The 16,763-nt window shown below is 40.5% G+C and overlaps 1 protein-coding gene across 2 annotated transcripts in view; it reads left to right on the plus strand.

Moving 5' to 3' along the window:
* Positions 1-16,763, plus strand: part of LOC131941575 (dynein axonemal heavy chain 2) — a 75,036-nt gene that overhangs the window by 49,018 nt on the left and 9,255 nt on the right. For both annotated transcript variants that reach the window (XM_059300885.1, XM_059300886.1), the window contains exons 69-80: positions 748-873; positions 2,001-2,216; positions 2,624-2,774; positions 2,919-3,068; positions 10,030-10,162; positions 10,537-10,681; positions 11,041-11,240; positions 11,841-11,967; positions 13,704-13,890; positions 14,359-14,564; positions 14,950-15,075; positions 16,491-16,682. In XM_059300885.1, the coding sequence (XP_059156868.1) occupies positions 748-873; positions 2,001-2,216; positions 2,624-2,774; positions 2,919-3,068; positions 10,030-10,162; positions 10,537-10,681; positions 11,041-11,240; positions 11,841-11,967; positions 13,704-13,890; positions 14,359-14,564; positions 14,950-15,075; positions 16,491-16,682 (1,959 nt within the window). The remainder of the gene's footprint in view (positions 1-747; positions 874-2,000; positions 2,217-2,623; positions 2,775-2,918; positions 3,069-10,029; positions 10,163-10,536; positions 10,682-11,040; positions 11,241-11,840; positions 11,968-13,703; positions 13,891-14,358; positions 14,565-14,949; positions 15,076-16,490; positions 16,683-16,763) is intronic.

Below are 16,763 nucleotides of genomic sequence, written 5' to 3' on the forward strand. Positions count from 1 at the left end.
TTTGAGCGATTTCCGATAACCGGAAGTGGTACTTTTTGTACTTTGAATTTTTCAAAAGCCTATAACTTGTGTACTATTTCAGATACGTAAATGAAATTTCACATGTAAGTAAAAGATCTAATACTCTACCTTCTGTTAAATTTTGAGTAATTTCCGTTGACCGGAAGTAGTAATTTACGCTACTTCCAATTTCTCAAAAAACTAATGTAAATTTTTAAAGTACTAATAATATTGCGCACTATTATGCACTTTTTCATTGCGCGTTCACTTGGTGTGCAATTCTTTTGTCTACGAGATTTTATTCTATTTTTAAAAGTTTAAGTATTTAAAATGGATTAAAAATCATGTCTATAGCCAGAGTTCCAATCCCCTGTTGTTTTATATAAGAATATTCGAGAAAGTTTAGGGGAGATCACTCCCGGTTTATTATATTGAGACATCTGGGAAAGTCATTCAGTTTTTTAAAATACATAGGGCTTAACCACATACACTCCATGCCATCTTAACACATAGAATTCTGTAAAAAAAAGTGGAGATATTTGGCAGCTCAAAGGAAATAACTTAGATACATACTTGAACCTCCTTTGAAATTGTATTGATACAAAACCTTGATATTTTTAAACAGTAGAAACCACATTCAAGTTATTGTTTTAGCGTAGTCGAGGATGCCCACAGAGCATGCCACAATACGTTTAGGATCTGTGGTGAAAGAAAAATGTACTATGATGTATGTTGTCTGTGTCTTAGGATCTGGAAGAACGTATGGGCCACCTGGTAGGTGACGTCCTGATTGCTGCTGCCTTCCTGTCCTATATGGGCCCATTCCTGTCAACATACAGAGAGGAGATTGTCAACACGAGGTGGATGACCGAGGTCAGGCTTGTTGTTATCTCCCCTCACTGGTTGCTTACACTTTATCCAGTCCAACTTATCTCCTCGCTAGTTCTGTTGCTTGTCCCATTCAACTTTTACTTTATCCAGTCCAACATATCTCCTCACAAGTTCTGTTGCTTGTCCCATCCAACTTTTTACTTCTAATAGACTGATGTGCGACTAAAAACCGGTGTGTTTTACAAATAACATTCAAGTTTACACACTAATTTTAAACATAACTCTCTCGGTAAGGTTGAAAGACTTGTACCTAATTTTCTAATCAATCGTACATTAACAATTCAAGTTTCTTGAAATGAGCCATTGAATCCTTTTTCACACTGTATACATTTTTACATATTTTTGCATCAAATTGTTTTTTTACTAATGAATATAGTTTCTATAGTTTAGCGTCCAACATTTTTAATTGAATATTTTGTGACTGCTACAGGTGAAAAAGCTCGGCATACCTGTGGGTTCAGAATTTAGTTTCTGTAATTTCATGTCCAATCCAACATTTTTAATTGAATATTTTGTGACTGCTACAGGTGAAAAAGCTCGGCATACCTGTGGGTTCAGAATTTAGTTTCTGTAATTTCATGTCCAATCCAACATTTTTAATTGAATATTTTGTGACTGCTACAGGTGAAAAAGCTCGGCATACCTGTGGGTTCAGAATTTAGTTTCTGTAATTTCATGTCCAATCCAACATTTTTAATTGAATATTTTGTGACTGCTACCGGTGAAAAAGCTCGGCATACCTGTGGGTTCAGAATTTAGTTTCTGTAATTTCATGTCCAATCCAACATTTTTAATTGAATATTTTGTGACTGCTACAGGTGAAAAAGCTCGGCATACCTGTGGGTTCAGAATTTAGTTTCTGTAATTTCATGTCCAATCCAACATTTTTAATTGAATATTTTGTGACTGCTACAGGTGAAAAAGCTCAGCGTACCTGTGGTTTCAGAATTTAGTTTCTGTAATTTCATGTCCAATCCAACATTTTTAATTAAAAATTTTGTGACTGCTACAGGTGAAAAAGCTCGGCATACCTGTGGGTTCAGAATTTAGTTTCTGTAATTTCATGTCCAATCCAACATTTTTAATTGAATATTTTGTGACTGCTACAGGTGAAAAAGCTCGGCATACCTGTGGGTTCAGAATTTAGTTTCTGTAATTTCATGGCCAAACCAACACAAGTACGAGACTGGAACATTCAGGGTCTTCCCAGTGATGCCTTTTCTACAGAAAATGGTGTCATAGTCACCAGAGGTCAGAGATGGCCTCTTATGGTTGACCCTCAAGGTCAAGCTATCAAATGGATCAAAAACATGGAACACACCCAGGTACTTGAAAATAGGATTTGTTAAAAAAAAATTTTTAACACTAATAAGAGTTTGTTGCTAAAATCATAGCAAGTACAAAGTTTGTAAAAAATCAGCTGTGAGTAAACGTCCACTCCACAAACCAGGCAATAAATTAAAGCAATATTTGTATTGCAATATTGTATTTAAATTGGTACTTTTTCATGCGGAATAAATTTTCACCCTCTCTCTTTGAAAATGTAAAAAATTACTTCCTTAATAAGCATTTTAAAAAAAAAACGTAATTTTAAACATTATTTTTTAATATGTTATGCAGTAAATACAGCATTCTTATCTGTAAATTAAATATCTTATCTAAAATTAATGCTATAAAGTTGTTTTTTTATATCAAGCATAAAAAACTTTTCAATTTTGATCTGTTTTATTAGGGTCTGAAAGTTGTAGATCTACAAATGCACGACTACATGCGTACACTAGAAGGAGCTGTACAGTTTGGCATGCCTGTCCTGCTCCAAAATGTGCAAGAAAAATTAGACCCCTCACTTGATCCCATTCTCAACAAGTCACTCATGAAAATAGGTACAGTGAAACTAAAATTAGATTTAAAGAATAATTGTTAGAGGTATTATAAAACTTTGGTTTAATTGCTTAGTTTTGAGATAGAAATAAATGTAAAGATTTAGTTGTGATGAGAGTGACTGACATGTGGTGATTGCCCACCAGGTGGCGCCAACATCATGAAGCTTGGAGACAAAGAGATTGAATACAACGAGGCCTTCAGGTTTTACATCACAACCAAGATGAGCAACCCTCACTACACCCCTGAGATCTCCACTAAGGCCACCATTGTCAACTTCGCTGTCAAGGAACAAGGTCAGCATGGTTGTCTAGTGAGCTGTCATTTGTAGATTTGATGTATGTCCTGATGTTCACATATTGCACTACATGGCTTTACATTCAGATGGTGTCTTTACATTCAGATGTTGTCATGTTGTCTTTACATTTAGATGTTGTCTTTACATTCAGATGTTGTCTTTACATTCAGATGTTGTCTTTACATTCAGATGTTGTCTTTACATTCAGATGTTGTCTTTACATTCAGATGTTGTCTTTACATTTAGATGTTGTCTTTACATTCAGATGTTGTCTTTACATTCAGATGTTGTCTTTACATTCAGATGTTGTCATGTTGTCTTTACATTTAGATGTTGTCTTTACATTCAGATGTTGTCTTTACATTCAGATGTTGTCTTTACATTCAGATGTTGTCATGTTGTCTTTACATTTAGATGTTGTCTTTACATTCAGATGTTGTCATGTTGTCTTTACATTTAGATGTTGTCTTTACATTCAGATGTTGTCATGTTGTCTTTACATTCAGATGTTGTCATGTTATCTTTACATTCAGCTGTTGTCTTTACATTCAGATGTTGTCATGTTGTCTTTACATTCAGATGTTGTCTTTACATTCAGATGTTGTCTTTACATTCAGATGTTGTCATGTTGTCTTTACATTCAGAAGTTGTCTTTACATTCAGATGTTGTCTTTACATTCAGATGTTGTCATGTTGTCTTTACATTCAGAAGTTGTCATGTGGTCTTCCCATCTATGTTTGAAACAATGTTAAGTGTACATCTCATCAAGCCTAGTCTAACAATCCCCTGGGGTAAACCTTGTTGCACTACATCTCTCATCAAGCCTAGTCTAACAATCCCCTGATGTAAACCTTGTTGCACTACATCTCTCATCAAGCCTAGTCTAACAATCCCCTGATGTAAACCTTGTTGCACTACATCTCTCATCAAGCCTAGTCTAACAATCCCCTGATGTAAACCTTGTTGCACTACATCTCTCATCAAGCCTAGTCTAACAATCCCCTGTTGTAAACCTTGTTGCACTACATCTCTCATCAAGCCTAGTCTAACAATTCCCTGATGTAAACCTTGTTGCACTACATCTTTCATCAAGCCTAGTCTAACAATCCCCTGATGTAAACCTTGTTGCACTACATCTCTCATCAAGCCTAGTCTAACAATCCCCTGATGTAAACCTTGTTGCACTACATCTCTCATCAAGCCTAGTCTAACAATGCCCTGGGGTAAACCTTGTTGCACTACATCTCTCATCAAGCCTAGTCTAACAATCCCCTGGGGTAAACCTTGTTGCACTACATCTCTCATCAAGCCTAGTCTAACAATCCCCTGTTGTAAACCTTGTTGCACTACATCTCTCATCAAGCCTAGTCTAACAATCCCCTGTTGTAAACAATGTTAAGTGATCATCTCATCAAGCCTAGTCTAACAATCCCCTGATGTAAACCTTGTTGCACTACATCTCTCATCAAGCCTAGTCTAACAATCCCCTGATGTAAACCTTGTTGCACTACATCTCTCATCAAGCCTAGTCTAACAATCCCCTGGTGTAAACCTTGTTGCACTACATCTCTCATCAAGCCTAGTCTAACAATCCCCTGGGGTAAACCTTGTTGCACTACATCTCTCATCAAGCCTAGTCTAACAATCCCCTGTTGTAAACCTTGTTGCACTACATCTCTCATCAAGCCTAGTCTAACAATCCCCTGTTGTAAACAATGTTAAGTGATCATCTCTCATCAAGCCTAGTCTAACAATCCCCTGTTGTAAACCTTGTTGCACTACATCTCTCATCAAGCCTAGTCTAACAATCCCCTGGTGTAAACCTTGTTGCACTACATCTCTCATCAAGCCTAGTCTAACAATCCCCTGGGGTAAACCTTGTTGCACTACATCTCTCATCAAGCCTAGTCTAACAATCCCCTGTTGTAAACCTTGTTGCACTACATCTCTCATCAAGCCTAGTCTAACAATCCCCTGTTGTAAACAATGTTAAGTGATCATCTCATCAAGCCTAGTCTAACAATCCCCTGGGGTAAACCTTCTTGCACTACATCTCTCATCAAGCCTAGTCTAACAATCCCCTGATGTAAACCTTGTTGCACTACATCTCTCATCAAACCTAGTCTAACAATCCCCTGATGTAAACCTTGTTGCACTACATCTCTCATCAAGCCTAGTCTAACAATCCCCTGATGTAAACCTTGTTAAGTGATCATCTCATCAAGCCTAGTCTAACAATCCCCTGGGGTAAACCTTGTTGCACTACATCTCTCATCAAGCCTAGTCCAACAATCCCCTGATGTAAACCTTGTTGCACTACATCTCTCATCAAGCCTAGTCTAACAATCCCCTGTTGTAAACCTTGTTGCACTACATCTCTCATCAAGCCTAGTCTAACGATCCCCTGATGTAAACCTTGTTGCACTACATCTCTCATCAAGCCTAGTCTAACAATCCCCTGATGTAAACCTTGTTAGTTAAGTGATCATCTCATCAAGCCTAGTCTAACAATCCCCTGTTGTAAACAATGTTAAGTGATCATCTCTCATCAAGCCTAGTCTAACAATCCCCTGTTTTAAACCTTGTTGCACTACATCTCTCATCAAGCCTAGTCTAACAATCCCCTGATGTAAACCTTCTTGCACTACATCTCTCATCAAGCCTAGTCTAACAATCCCCTGATGTAAACCTTGTTGCACTACATCTCTCATCAAGCCTAGTCTAACAATCCCCTGTTGTAAACCTTGTTGCACTACATCTCTCATCAAGCCTAGTCTAACAATCCCCTGATGTAAACCTTGTTGCACTACATCTTTCATCAAGCCTAGTCTAACAATCCCCTGATGTAAACCTTGTTGCACTACATCTCTCATCAAACCTAGTCTAACAATCCCCTGATGTAAACCTTGTTGCACTACATCTCTCATCAAGCCTAGTCTAACAATCCCCTGATGTAAACCTTGTTAAGTGATCATCTCATCAAGCCTAGTCTAACAATTCCCTGTTGTAAACAATGTTAAGTGATCATCTCATCAAGCCTAGTCTAACAATCCCCTGATGTAAACCTTGTTGCACTACATCTCTCATCAAGCCTAGTCTAACAATCCCCTGTTGTAAACCTTGTTGCACTACATCTCTCATCAAGCCTAGTCTAACAATCCCCTGATGTAAACCTTGTTGCTCTACATCTCTCATCAAGCCTAGTCTAACAATCCCCTGTTGTAAACCTTGTTGCACTACATCTCTCATCAAGCCTAGTCTAACAATCCCCTGATGTAAACCTTGTTGCACTACATCTCTCATCAAGCCTAGTCTAACAATCCCCTGATGTAAACCTTGTTGCACTACATCTCTCATCAAGCCTAGTCTAACAATCCCCTGTTGTAAACCTTGTTGCACTACATCTCTCATCAAGCCTAGTCTAACAATCCCCTGATGTAAACCTTGTTGCACTACATCTTTCATCAAGCCTAGTCTAACAATCCCCTGATGTAAACCTTGTTGCACTACATCTCTCATCAAGCCTAGTCTAACAATCCCCTGTTGTAAACAATGTTAAGTGATCATCTCATCAAGCCTAGTCTAACAATCCCCTGGTGTAAACCTTGTTGCACTACATCTCTCATCAAGCCTAGTCTAACAATCCCCTGTTGTAAACCTTGTTGCACTACATCTCTCATCAAGCCTAGTCTAACAATCCCCTGGTGTAAACAATGTTAAGTGATCATCTCTCATCAAGCCTAGTCTAACAATCCCCTGTTGTAAACCTTGTTGCACTACATCTCTCATCAAGCCTAGTCTAACAATCCCCTGATGTAAACCTTGTTGCACTACATCTTTCATCAAGCCTAGTCTAACAATCCCCTGATGTAAACAATGTTAAGTGATCATCTCATCAAGCCTAGTCTAACAATCCCCTGGTGTAAACCTTGTTGCACTACATCTCTCATCAAGCCTAGTCTAACAATCCCCTGATGTAAACCTTATTGCACTACATCTCTCATCAAGCCTAGTCTAACAATCCCCTGTTGTAAACCTTGTTGCACTACATCTCTCATCAAGCCTAGTCTAACAATCCCCTGTTGTAAACCTTGTTGCACTACATCTCTCATCAAGCCTAGTCTAACAATCCCCTGTTGTAAACCTTGTTGCACTACATCTCTCATCAAGCCTAGTCTAACAATCCCCTGATGTAAACCTTGTTAAGTGATCATCTCATCAAGCCTAGTCTAACAATCCCCTGTTGTAAACAATGTTAAGTGATCATCTCTCATCAAGCCTAGTCTAACAATCCCCTGATGTAAACAATGTTAAGTGATCATCTCTCATCAAGCCTAGTCTAACAATCCCCTGTTGTAAACAATATTAAGTGATCATCTCTCATCAAGCCTAGTCTAACAATCCCCTGATGTAAACCTTGTTGCTCTACATCTCTCATCAAGCCTAGTCTAACAATCCCCTGTTGTAAACAATGTTAAGTGATCATCTCTCATCAAGCCTAGTCTAACAATCCCCTGATGTAAACCTTATTGCTCTACATCTCTCATCAAGCCTAGTCTAACAATCCCCTGTTGTAAACCTTGTTGCACTACATCTCTCATCAAGCCTAGTCTAACAATCCCCTGATGTAAACCTTCTTAAGTGATCATCTCATCAAGCCTAGTCTAACAATCCCCTGTTGTAAACAATGTTAAGTGATCATCTCTCATCAAGCCTAGTCTAACAATCCCCTGTTGTAAACCTTGTTGCACTACATCTCTCATCAAGCCTAGTCTAACAATCCCCTGTTGTAAACCTTGTTGCACTACATCTCTCATCAAGCCTAGTCTAACAATCCCCTGTTGTAAACCTTGTTGCACTACATCTCTCATCAAGCCTAGTCTAACAATTCCCTGATGTAAACCTTGTTGCACTACATCTTTCATCAAGCCTAGTCTAACAATCCCCTGATGTAAACCTTGTTGCACTACATCTCTCATCACGCCTAGTCTAACAATCCCCTGATGTAAACCTTGTTGCACTACATCTCTCATCAAGCCTAGTCTAACAATCCCCTGATGTAAACCTTGTTGCACTATATCTCTCATCAAGCCTAGTCTAACAATCCCCTGATGTAAACCTTGTTAAGTGATCATCTCTCATCAAGCCTAGTCTAACAATCCCCTGTTGTAAACAATGTTAAGTGATCATCTCATCAAGCCTAGTCTAACAATCCCCTGATGTAAACCTTGTTGCACTACATCTCTCATCAAGCCTAGTCTAACAATCCCCTGGTGTAAACCTTGTTGCACTACATCTCTCATCAAGCCTAGTCTAACAATCCCCTGTTGTAAACCTTGTTGCACTACATCTCTCATCAAGCCTAGTCTAACAATCCCCTGATGTAAACCTTGTTGCACTACATCTCTCATCAAGCCTAGTCTAACAATCCCCTGTTGTAAACCTTGTTAAGTGATCATCTCTCATCAAGCCTAGTCTAACAATCCCCTGTTGTAAACAATGTTAAGTGATCATCTCATCAAGCCTAGTCTAACAATCCCCTGATGTAAACAATGTTAAGTGATCATCTCATCAAGCCTAGTCTAACAATCCCCTGTTGTAAACGTTGTTGCACTACATCTCTCATCAAGCCTAGTCTAACAATCCCCTGATGTAAACCTTTTTGCACTACATCTTTCATCAAGCCTAGTCTAACAATCCCCTGATGTAAACCTTGTTGCACTACATCTCTCATCAAGCCTAGTCCAACAATCCCCTGTTGTAAACAATGTTAAGTGATCATCTCATCAAGCCTAGTCTAACAATCCCCTGGTGTAAACCTTGTTGCACTACATCTCTCATCAAGCCTAGTCTAACAATCCCCTGTTGTAAACCTTGTTGCACTACATCTCTCATCAAGCCTAGTGTAACAATCCCCTGTTGTAAACCTTGTTGCACTACATCTCTCATCAAGCCTAGTCTAACAATCCCCTGTTGTAAACCTTGTTAAGTGATCATCTCATCAAGCCTAGTCTAACAATCCCCTGATGTAAACAATGTTAAGTGATCATCTCATCAAGCCTAGTCTAACAATCCCCTGGTGTAAACCTTGTTGCACTACATCTCTCATCAAGCCTAGTCTAACAATCCCCTGTTGTAAACAATGTTAAGTGATCATCTCATCAAGCCTAGTCTAACAATCCCCTGATGTAAACCTTGTTGCACTACATCTCTCATCAAGCCTAGTCTAACAATCCCCTGTTGTAAACAATGTTAAGTGATCATCTCATCAAGCCTAGTCTAACAATCCCCTGGTGTAAACCTTGTTGCACTACATCTCTCATCAAGCCTAGTCTAACAATCCCCTGTTGTAAACCTTGTTGCACTACATCTCTCATCAAGCCTAGTGTAACAATCCCCTGTTGTAAACCTTGTTGCACTACATCTCTCATCAAGCCTAGTCTAACAATCCCCTGTTGTAAACCTTGTTAAGTGATCATCTCATCAAGCCTAGTCTAACAATCCCCTGATGTAAACAATGTTAAGTGATCATCTCATCAAGCCTAGTCTAACAATCCCCTGGTGTAAACCTTGTTGCACTACATCTCTCATCAAGCCTAGTCTAACAATCCCCTGTTGTAAACAATGTTAAGTGATCATCTCATCAAGCCTAGTCTAACAATCCCCTGATGTAAACCTTGTTGCACTACATCTCTCATCAAGCCTAGTCTAACAATCCCCTGTTGTAAACAATGTTAAGTGATCATCTCATCAAGCCTAGTCTAACAATCCCCTGGTGTAAACCTTGTTGCACTACATCTCTCATCAAGCCTAGTCTAACAATCCCCTGTTGTAAACCTTGTTGCACTACATCTCTCATCAAGCCTAGTCTAACAATCCCCTGATGTAAACAATGTTAAGTGATCATCTCATCAAGCCTAGTCTAACAATCCCCTGATGTAAACCTTGTTGCATGCAGGTCTGGAGGCCCAGCTGCTGGGTATTGTGGTCAGGAAGGAGAGGCCAGAACTGGAGGAGCAGAAAGACAGCCTGGTCAGAAGTATCGCAGCAGGCAAGAAGAAACTGGTGGAGTGTGAGGACGAAATTCTCAGGTAAGTTTTGTTACTTCACCTGGATACTTCTCAGGTAATTTTGTTACCTCACCTTGATAGGTAAGTTTTGTTACTTCACCTGGATAATTCTCAGGTAAGTTTTTGTTACTTCACCTGGGTAATTCTCAGGTAAGTTTTGTTACTTCACCTGGGTAAATTCTCAGGTAAGTTTTGACACATTTCTTTACCTGGACAATTCTCAGGTAAGATATGGCACTTTTCATTACCTAAACTGGATATTTTTACTCAAATAGTCTTTGTATGTTATAATTTTTTTCTTGTATTTAAAAATTCTTAATACCATTATTCATTTCCTTTCTTATAGAACCATGATAATCTCTTTAAAAACCTAAGCACCAATTAATGTGTTGTAGATTACTGAATGAGACGAAAGGATCTCTGCTTGATGACGCTCAGCTGGTCAACACACTGCAGCTGTCAAAGACAACCTCTCAAGAGGTCACCGAGTCTGTGACCATCGCTGAACAGACTGAAATCAAGATTGATGCTGCTCGTGAAGTGAGTTCTTTCCCTTTGACCTATAGAAAAATATCACTGATAAATTGAATACCATTATTTTTTAAATCTTGTTTTCTAAAATTGAATCTAATCTTTTTGTAAATTATTTTTAAAATTTTGTTTTCTAAACTTGAATCTGTAATATTTTTGTAAATTATTTTTGAAACTTTGTTTTCTAAACTTGAATCTATAATCTTTTTATAAATTATTTTTTAAATGGTTTTCTAAACTTGAATCTGCAATCTTTTTATAGATTATTTTTAAATTTTTTTTTTTTTAATCTTGATTCTGTAGCCTTTTTATAAATTATTTTTAAATTTTGTTTTCTAAACTTGAATCTGTAATTTGTTTCTATTCAGGGCTACAGGCCATGTGCACAAAGGGCATCAACATTGTTCTTTGTACTCAATGACATGGGTCGCATTGACCCCATGTACCAGTTCTCACTGGATTCCTACATAGACCTGTTCACCATCTCCATAGAGAAGTCCCAGAGGTCCTCAAAACTGGACGAGAGGATCGTCAATTTGAATGAGTACCACACGTATGCTGTGTACAGGTGAGGCTTCACTCATTCACTGGTGTAGGGAAAACTTGAGTCAGGTAGATGACTGTTTGGGACCTTATTGGTACATAGATCAGGTCAAGAAGGTGACTTTTTGGGACCTGATTGGTACATAGATCAGGTCAAGTAGAGTTCATCTGTTACTATGCCTGCAGCAGATGAAGGAACTGAGTGGTCAGCACTATGACCAGCTCCCTGACCTTTAGTCAAGTTCTTACCAGAGCTGGGTGGACACAAACAGAACTAAACAAAACAGGCTAGCAAATGTGTCCTCTACCACTCCCACATTGTTTATTCTATCATGAGCAAGTCAAGAATGGGAACGGCTTAGATATACTAAAATATTTGTATATCAAAAAGATAGGTGTATCAAATTACTAATATTGACTAAGAAATTAAAGTCTAATTCAGATGTAAATGTGATGCTGTCAAACTAGAAACCTTAAAAAAAATGGCAGCATGGAAAATCAAACCCTAAAAATTATAATTTGGATACAAAATTAGTTTTATATTGGCTTGTGAATACTTTGTAACAACATTTTTTTTACCTCTGGGGTTGAACCTGGTTGAACTTTGCCCTTTAAACCTGCACAGGTTCACATGCCGAGGTCTGTTTGAGAAACACAAATTACTCTTCTCCTTCCAAATGTGTGCTAAAATCCTGGAGCATGCGGGCAAGCTGAACATGGATGAGTACAACTTCTTCCTGAGGGGAGGAATTGTGAGTCAAAGGCTTTCCTTTTATCTTACAGTGTTGATTTTAAAACGGGGGGGGGGGGGTATTTTATTTTACATTTTACAATGGGGATATCAATTAATTATTAAAATGTTAAATGAAAAAATAAGCAGTACACTCCACCCATTATACTTGTGTCTGTGTGTATCAGTCCACCAACCTTTAGATTGTTTGTGTTTGTATCAGTCCACCAACCTTTAGATTGTTTGTGTTTGTATCAATCCACCAACCTTTAGATTGTTTGTGTTTGTGTTTGAGTCCACCAACCTTTAGATTGTTTGTGTTTGTGTTTGAGTCCACCAACCATTAAATTGTTTGTGTGTATCAGTCCACCAACCATTAAATTGTTTGTGTTTGTGTTTGAGTCCACCAACCATTAAATTGTTTGTGTGTATCAGTCCACCAACCATTAAATTGTTTGTGTTTGTGCTTGAGTCCACCAACCATTAAATTGTTTGTGTTTGTGTTTGAGTCCACCAACCATTAAATTGTTTGTGTTTGTGTTTGAGTCCACCAACCATTAAATTGTTTGTGTTTGTGTTTGAGTCCACCAACCATTAAATTGTTTGTGTTTGTGTTTGAGTCCACCAACCATTAGATTGTTTGTGTTTGTGTGTATGTCCAGTCGTCCACAAACCATTAGATTGTTTGTGTTGTGTATGAGTCCACCACCCATTAGATTGTTTGTGTTGTTTCCCCTGCCTCATGTCCTGGACAGAGAGAACCAGATGGACAACCCCTGCACCAACTGGCTGTCTGATTGGATTGTTTGTGTTGTGTATGAGTCCATCAACCATTAGATTGTTTGTGTTGTGTATGAGTCCACCAACCATTAAATTGTTTGTGTTGCTTCCCCTGCCTCAGGTCCTGGACAGAGAGAACCAGATGGACAACCCCTGCACCAACTGGCTGTCTGACTGGATTGTTTGTGTTGTGTATGAGTCCATCAACCATTAAATTGTTTGTGTTGTTTCCCCTGCCTCAGGTCCTGGACAGAGAGAACCAGATGGACAACCCCTGCACCAACTGGCTGTCTGACTGGATTGTTTGTGTTGTGTATGAGTCCATCAACCATTAAATTGTTTGTGTTGTTTCCCCTGCCTCAGGTCCTGGAAAGAGAGAACCAGATGGACAACCCCTGCACCAACTGGCTGTCTGACTGGATTGTTTGTGTTGTGTATGAGTCCATCAACCATTAGATTGTTTGTGTTGTGTATGAGTCCATCAACCATTAGATTGTTTGTGTTGTGTATGAGTCCATCAACCATTAGATTGTTTGTGTTGTGTATGAGTCCATCAACCATTAGATTGTTTGTGTTGTGTATGAGTCCATCAACCATTAGATTGTTTGTGTTGTGTATGAGTCCATCAACCATTAGATTGTTTGTGTTGTGTATGAGTCCATCAACCATTAGATTGTTTGTGTTGTGTATGAGTCCATCAACCATTAAATTGTTTGTGTTGTTTCCCCTGCCTCAGGTCCTGGACAGAGAGAACCAGATGGACAACCCCTGCACCAACTGGCTGTCTGACTGGATTGTTTGTGTTGTGTATGAGTCCATCAACCATTAGATTGTTTGTGTTGTTTCCCCTGCCTCAGGTCCTGGACAGAGAGAACCAGATGGACAACCCCTGCACCAACTGGCTGTCTGACTGGATTGTTTGTGTTGTGTATGAGTCCACCACCCATTAAATTGTTTGTGTTGTTTCCCCTGCCTCAGGTCCTGGACAGAGAGAACCAGATGGACAACCCCTGCACCAACTGGCTGTCTGACAACTCCTGGGACAACATCACAGAGCTGGACAAGCTGACCAACTTCCATGGGATCATCACTTCCTTTGAGCAGTACGCCAGAGACTGGAACCTTTGGTATATTTCTGCGGAGCCGGAGTCTACGCCTTTGCCAGGTAAAACTTTTTTCAGGTTTGATATTTTGGCATTTAGTGATGTGACCCTTTTGGATCTGGTGATCAATAGAGTAGATGAAGTAGAGTTCAGCTTTTTCTGTGATCTCAGCAATCAAAGGAACAGTGTGATGAGTTGTATTCCCAGCTGCCTTTACATTAGTTAATGTAAGTCAGGTACTTATAAGAGCTGGGAGGGCTCAAGGATGTGCTACAGACCAAATTCTGGGATCTGAACTTGAGACTTACAGGTTAGCAGTAGTGTACTCTACTGTCTGACCTCATTATACAGTACATATAAACAGCTATCATTTGGCCAAATGTGTGTTTGTTTTCTGTTCACATTATTTATGTGGAAACTACAGTAAGTATATTTAACCAAATTAATATCACCTTACTTGGACATTGAATTTCTGTCATTAATTTAATTTTAAAATATATTTTTATTAATGAATTTTAAAAAATATCCAGCTGAATGGGATAACGCGTGTAACGAGCTCCAGCGGATGTTGATTGTCCGCTCCCTAAGGCCAGACAGGGTCTCCTTCTGTGCCACTTCATTCATCATCAACAACCTGGGGTCAAAGTTCACAGAGCCTCCTGTCCTTGACATGCAGGCAGTTGTTGAAGACTCCACCACAAGAACTCCCCTGATCTTTGTGCTGTCCCCTGGAGTGGTGAGTCACACATTCCATTACATAGCAAACTTGTGGCACAATAAAAACATGGAACTAACACTTCACAGTACAATCATATCAAATTTATAACTAACTTGTGCCATTGTAAAAACATGGAGCAAACATTTTACAGTTAAAAAATATCAAACTTAAAACTTTTAGACATTATAAAAACATGGAGTAAAAATGTTACAGTTCAATAATATCCAACTTATAATTAATCTTAGACATTATAAAAACACACAAAAACTTCAGCAGCTTATATTAGAACTTAAATGGAAAGAACTTTTTAAAACTGTATATGTCATATGTCTTTAAACTTGATATGTGTAAGGTTATCTATTGTTGTTGCATATGGTATAAAAAAAAGATGTAATGATTCCAGGATCCCACAAGTGGTCTGCTACAACTTGCTGAGAACAGTGGGATGGCAGCAAGGTTCCATGCCTTGTCCCTAGGTCAAGGTCAGGCTCCTATTGCTACAAGAATGATCAAAGAGGGAGTTAAAGAGGTATAACAAATGTTTCATGTAACATGTATCTTATGTATTGCCACATAATGACTTCATAAGCTAGGGTCATAGGAACAGATGAACTTAGTTTCAGCTCCACTTTAGACTAGCAAGTCTGAGAATCAGAATTGATGCAATACCAAGCCAAACACGTTCGTGTGTGTCCCGTCCACTCCACCCCCTGGCAAGTGGGTGTTCCTGGCCAACTGCCCAACTTACACATACATATGTAATGTTGCTTCCTGTCCCCACCCCCAGGGTACGTGAGTGTTCCAAACCACCCCCACACACATGTGTAATGTTACTTCCTATCCCCACCTCCAGGGCAAGTGAGTGTTCCTGGCCAACTGCCCCCCCCCCACACATGTGTAATGTTGCTTCCTGTCCCCACCCTCAGGGCAAGTGGGTGTTCCTGGCAAACTGTCAACCCCCCCCCCCCACACTCACAGATGTGTAATGTTGCTTCCTGTCCCCACCCCAGGGCAAGTGGGTGTTCCTAGCCAACTGCCCCCCCCCCCCACAGATGTGTAATGTTGCTTCCTGTCCCCACCCCCAGGGCAAGTGGGTGTTCCTGGCAAACTGTCACCCCCCCCCCCCACACTCACAGATGTGTAATGTTGCTTCCTGTCCCCACCCCAGGGCAAGTGGGTGTTCCTGGCCAACTGCCCCCCCTCACACACACATATGTAATGTTGCTTCCTGTCCCCACCCCCAGGGCAAGTGGGTGTTCCTGGCCAACTGCCCCCCCCCCACAGATGTGTAATGTTGCTTCCTGTCCCCACCCCCAGGGCAAGTGGGTGTTCCTGGCCAACTGCCACCCCCCTCACACACATGTGTAATGTTGCTTCCTATCCCCACCCCCAGGGCAAGTGGGTGTTCCTGGCCAACTGCCACCCCCCCCCCCCCACACACATGTGTAATGTTGCTTCCGGTCCCTACCCCCAGGGCAAGTGGGTGTTCCTGGCCAACTGCCACCCCCCCTCACACCTACACATGTGTAATGTTGCTTCCTATCCCCACCCCCAGGGCAAGTGGGTGTTCTGGCCAACTGCCCCTCCCCCCCCCCCACACATGTGTAATGTTGCTTCCTGTCCCCACCCCCAGGGCAAGTGGGTGTTCCTGGCCAACTGCCACCCCTCCCCCCACCCCCCACCCCACATGTGTAATGTTGCTTCTTGTCCCCACCCCCAGGGCAAGTGGGTGTTCCTGGCCAACTGCCCCCCCCCCCCCACAGATGTGTAATGTTGCTTCCTGTCCCTACCCCCAGGGCAAGTGGGTGTTCCTGGCCAACTGCCTACCCCCCCACACATGTGTAATGTTGCTTCCTGTCCCTACCCCCAGGGCAAGTGGGTGTTCCTGGCCAACTGCCACCCACCCCACACATGTGTATTGTTGCTTTGTATCCCCACCCCCAGGGCAAGTGGGTGTTCCTGGCCAACTGCCACCTCTCCCTGAGCTGGATGCCACAGCTGGACAAACTTGTGGAGCAGCTCCAAATAGAAGAGCCGCACCCTGAGTTCCGGTTGTGGTTGTCCTCGTCGCCCCACCCAGAGTTCCCAATATCCATCCTACAGACCGGCATCAAGATGACCACAGAGCCCCCTAAGGTAACTCTTGTCTTTCATTTTGTGATAAGATTATTTTTTTTAATGTTAAGTTCAATTTCACAACATTCATATTTTAAAACT

Source organism: Physella acuta, unplaced genomic scaffold (genome assembly GCF_028476545.2).
Source record: "Physella acuta isolate Inbredline_101_S28 unplaced genomic scaffold, ASM2847654v3 ptg000366l, whole genome shotgun sequence".
NCBI classification, from domain to species: Eukaryota; Metazoa; Mollusca; class Gastropoda; family Physidae; genus Physella; species Physella acuta.